General features: G+C 41.8%; 1 protein-coding gene across 1 annotated transcript; it reads left to right on the top strand.

Annotated features, from left to right (window-relative positions):
* Positions 1-231: 231 nt before the first annotated feature.
* On the top strand, positions 232-1,179 carry LOC128094809 (olfactory receptor 2AG1-like). The gene has a single exon (XM_052713373.1). The coding sequence runs from the start codon at positions 232-234 to the stop codon at positions 1,177-1,179; it is 948 nt and encodes a 315-aa protein (XP_052569333.1).
* The last annotated feature ends 302 nt before the right edge of the window (positions 1,180-1,481 follow it).

Genomic DNA, 1,481 nt, shown 5'->3' with positions numbered 1-1,481 from the left:
AGGTGGTGTATTAATGCTATTATTATCATATATTCACATTAGATGGGTCTACTATCAAGATAGAATTGAGACCGAGATGTTTGGAAATTGAGAAGTAAACATATTTACCTGTGGGAAAGAGTAGCATATTATTGGAGTCATGGTGGGTATCTTATGTTACAAAACTGTGGTTCATATTAGCAAAATTTCAGTGAGCGATCTGTTCCTAGGAATATAAGGAAACTTCACAGAATGGAGCTCTGGAACTCCACCATGGTAAGTGATTTTATCTTGGTGGGGATTCTGGATGACAGTGGCTCTCCTGAACTGCTCTGTGCCATATTCATAGCCCTTTACATGTTGGCTATGATCAGCAATGGACTGCTGCTCCTGGTCATCACCATAGATGCCCGACTCCAGGTTCCCATGTACCTTCTGCTCTGGCAGCTCTCTCTCATGGACCTCCTCCTCACATCAGTTATCACTCCCAAGGCTGTTGTAGATTTTCTGCTTAAAGACAACACCATCTCCTTTGGGGGCTGTGCCCTTCAGATGTTCCTGGAACTGACACTGGGTGGTGCAGAGGACCTTCTTTTGGCCTTTATGGCCTATGACAGGTATGTGGCCATTTGTCATCCTCTGAACTATATGATCTTCATGAGGCCTAGGATCTGCTGGCTCGGGGTAGCCATAGCATGGACCCTAGCATCTCTGAGTGCAGTAGGATATACAGTCTATACCATGCAATATCCTTTCTGCAAATCTAGGGAGATCAGACACCTGTTCTGTGAGATCCCTCCCTTACTGAAGCTTGCCTGTGCAGACACCTCCAAATATGAGCTCATGGTTTATGTGATGGGTGTGACCTTCCTACTTCTTCCTCTTGCTGCCATTCTTGCCTCTTATACACTAATTCTTTTCACTGTACTCCACATGCCCTCACGTGAGGGCAGGAAGAAAGCCCTTGTCACCTGTTCTTCACACTTGACTGTGGTTGGGATGTGGTATGGGGGTGCTTCCTTCATGTATGTCCTGCCCAGTTCCTTCCACACCCCCAAACAAGACAATATCTTCTCTGTTTTCTATACAATTGTTACCCCAGCCCTGAACCCCCTCATCTATAGCCTAAGAAATAAGGAGGTGACTGGGGCTTTGAGAGCCCTGGGAGGACGAATTTTGCCAGCACAGTCTACATTCTAAATATTTTCAATAGCTCCCTTCTAACATTCATTTCTAATCAAAATCAGATGATTTCTGCTATAAATGAAATACTCTCTGTAAAGCAAAACACTAAAAAAATATATCTTTTGATTAGAGATTTAGAATTTGACTTGTTGACTCTACTCTTTATGAAATATTTATAGGATGTGATTTATAATGTTTAAAGTTACTTTTTTATAGTTTTTAAAAGCTAACCTTTATTTTCTAAAGTATCTGCTTAGCTAAAGTTTCCAAATGTATCACCCCCTAGATATGACCCTTGACCTTTTAAGTACATATTA

Source organism: Peromyscus californicus, unplaced genomic scaffold, assembly GCF_007827085.1.
Source record: "Peromyscus californicus insignis strain IS unplaced genomic scaffold, ASM782708v3 Scaffold_4__1_contigs__length_199733344, whole genome shotgun sequence".
NCBI lineage: Eukaryota > Metazoa > Chordata > Mammalia > Rodentia > Cricetidae > Peromyscus > Peromyscus californicus.
Note: the sequence above shows the minus strand (reverse complement) of the source record. Positions and strands in the feature narration are given on the sequence as shown.

Excerpts from the sequence above, each read along its gene's own strand:
- LOC128094809 (XM_052713373.1), top strand. The coding sequence starts at position 232 with ATGGAGCTCTGGAACTCCACCATGGTAAGTGATTTTATCTTGGTGGGG.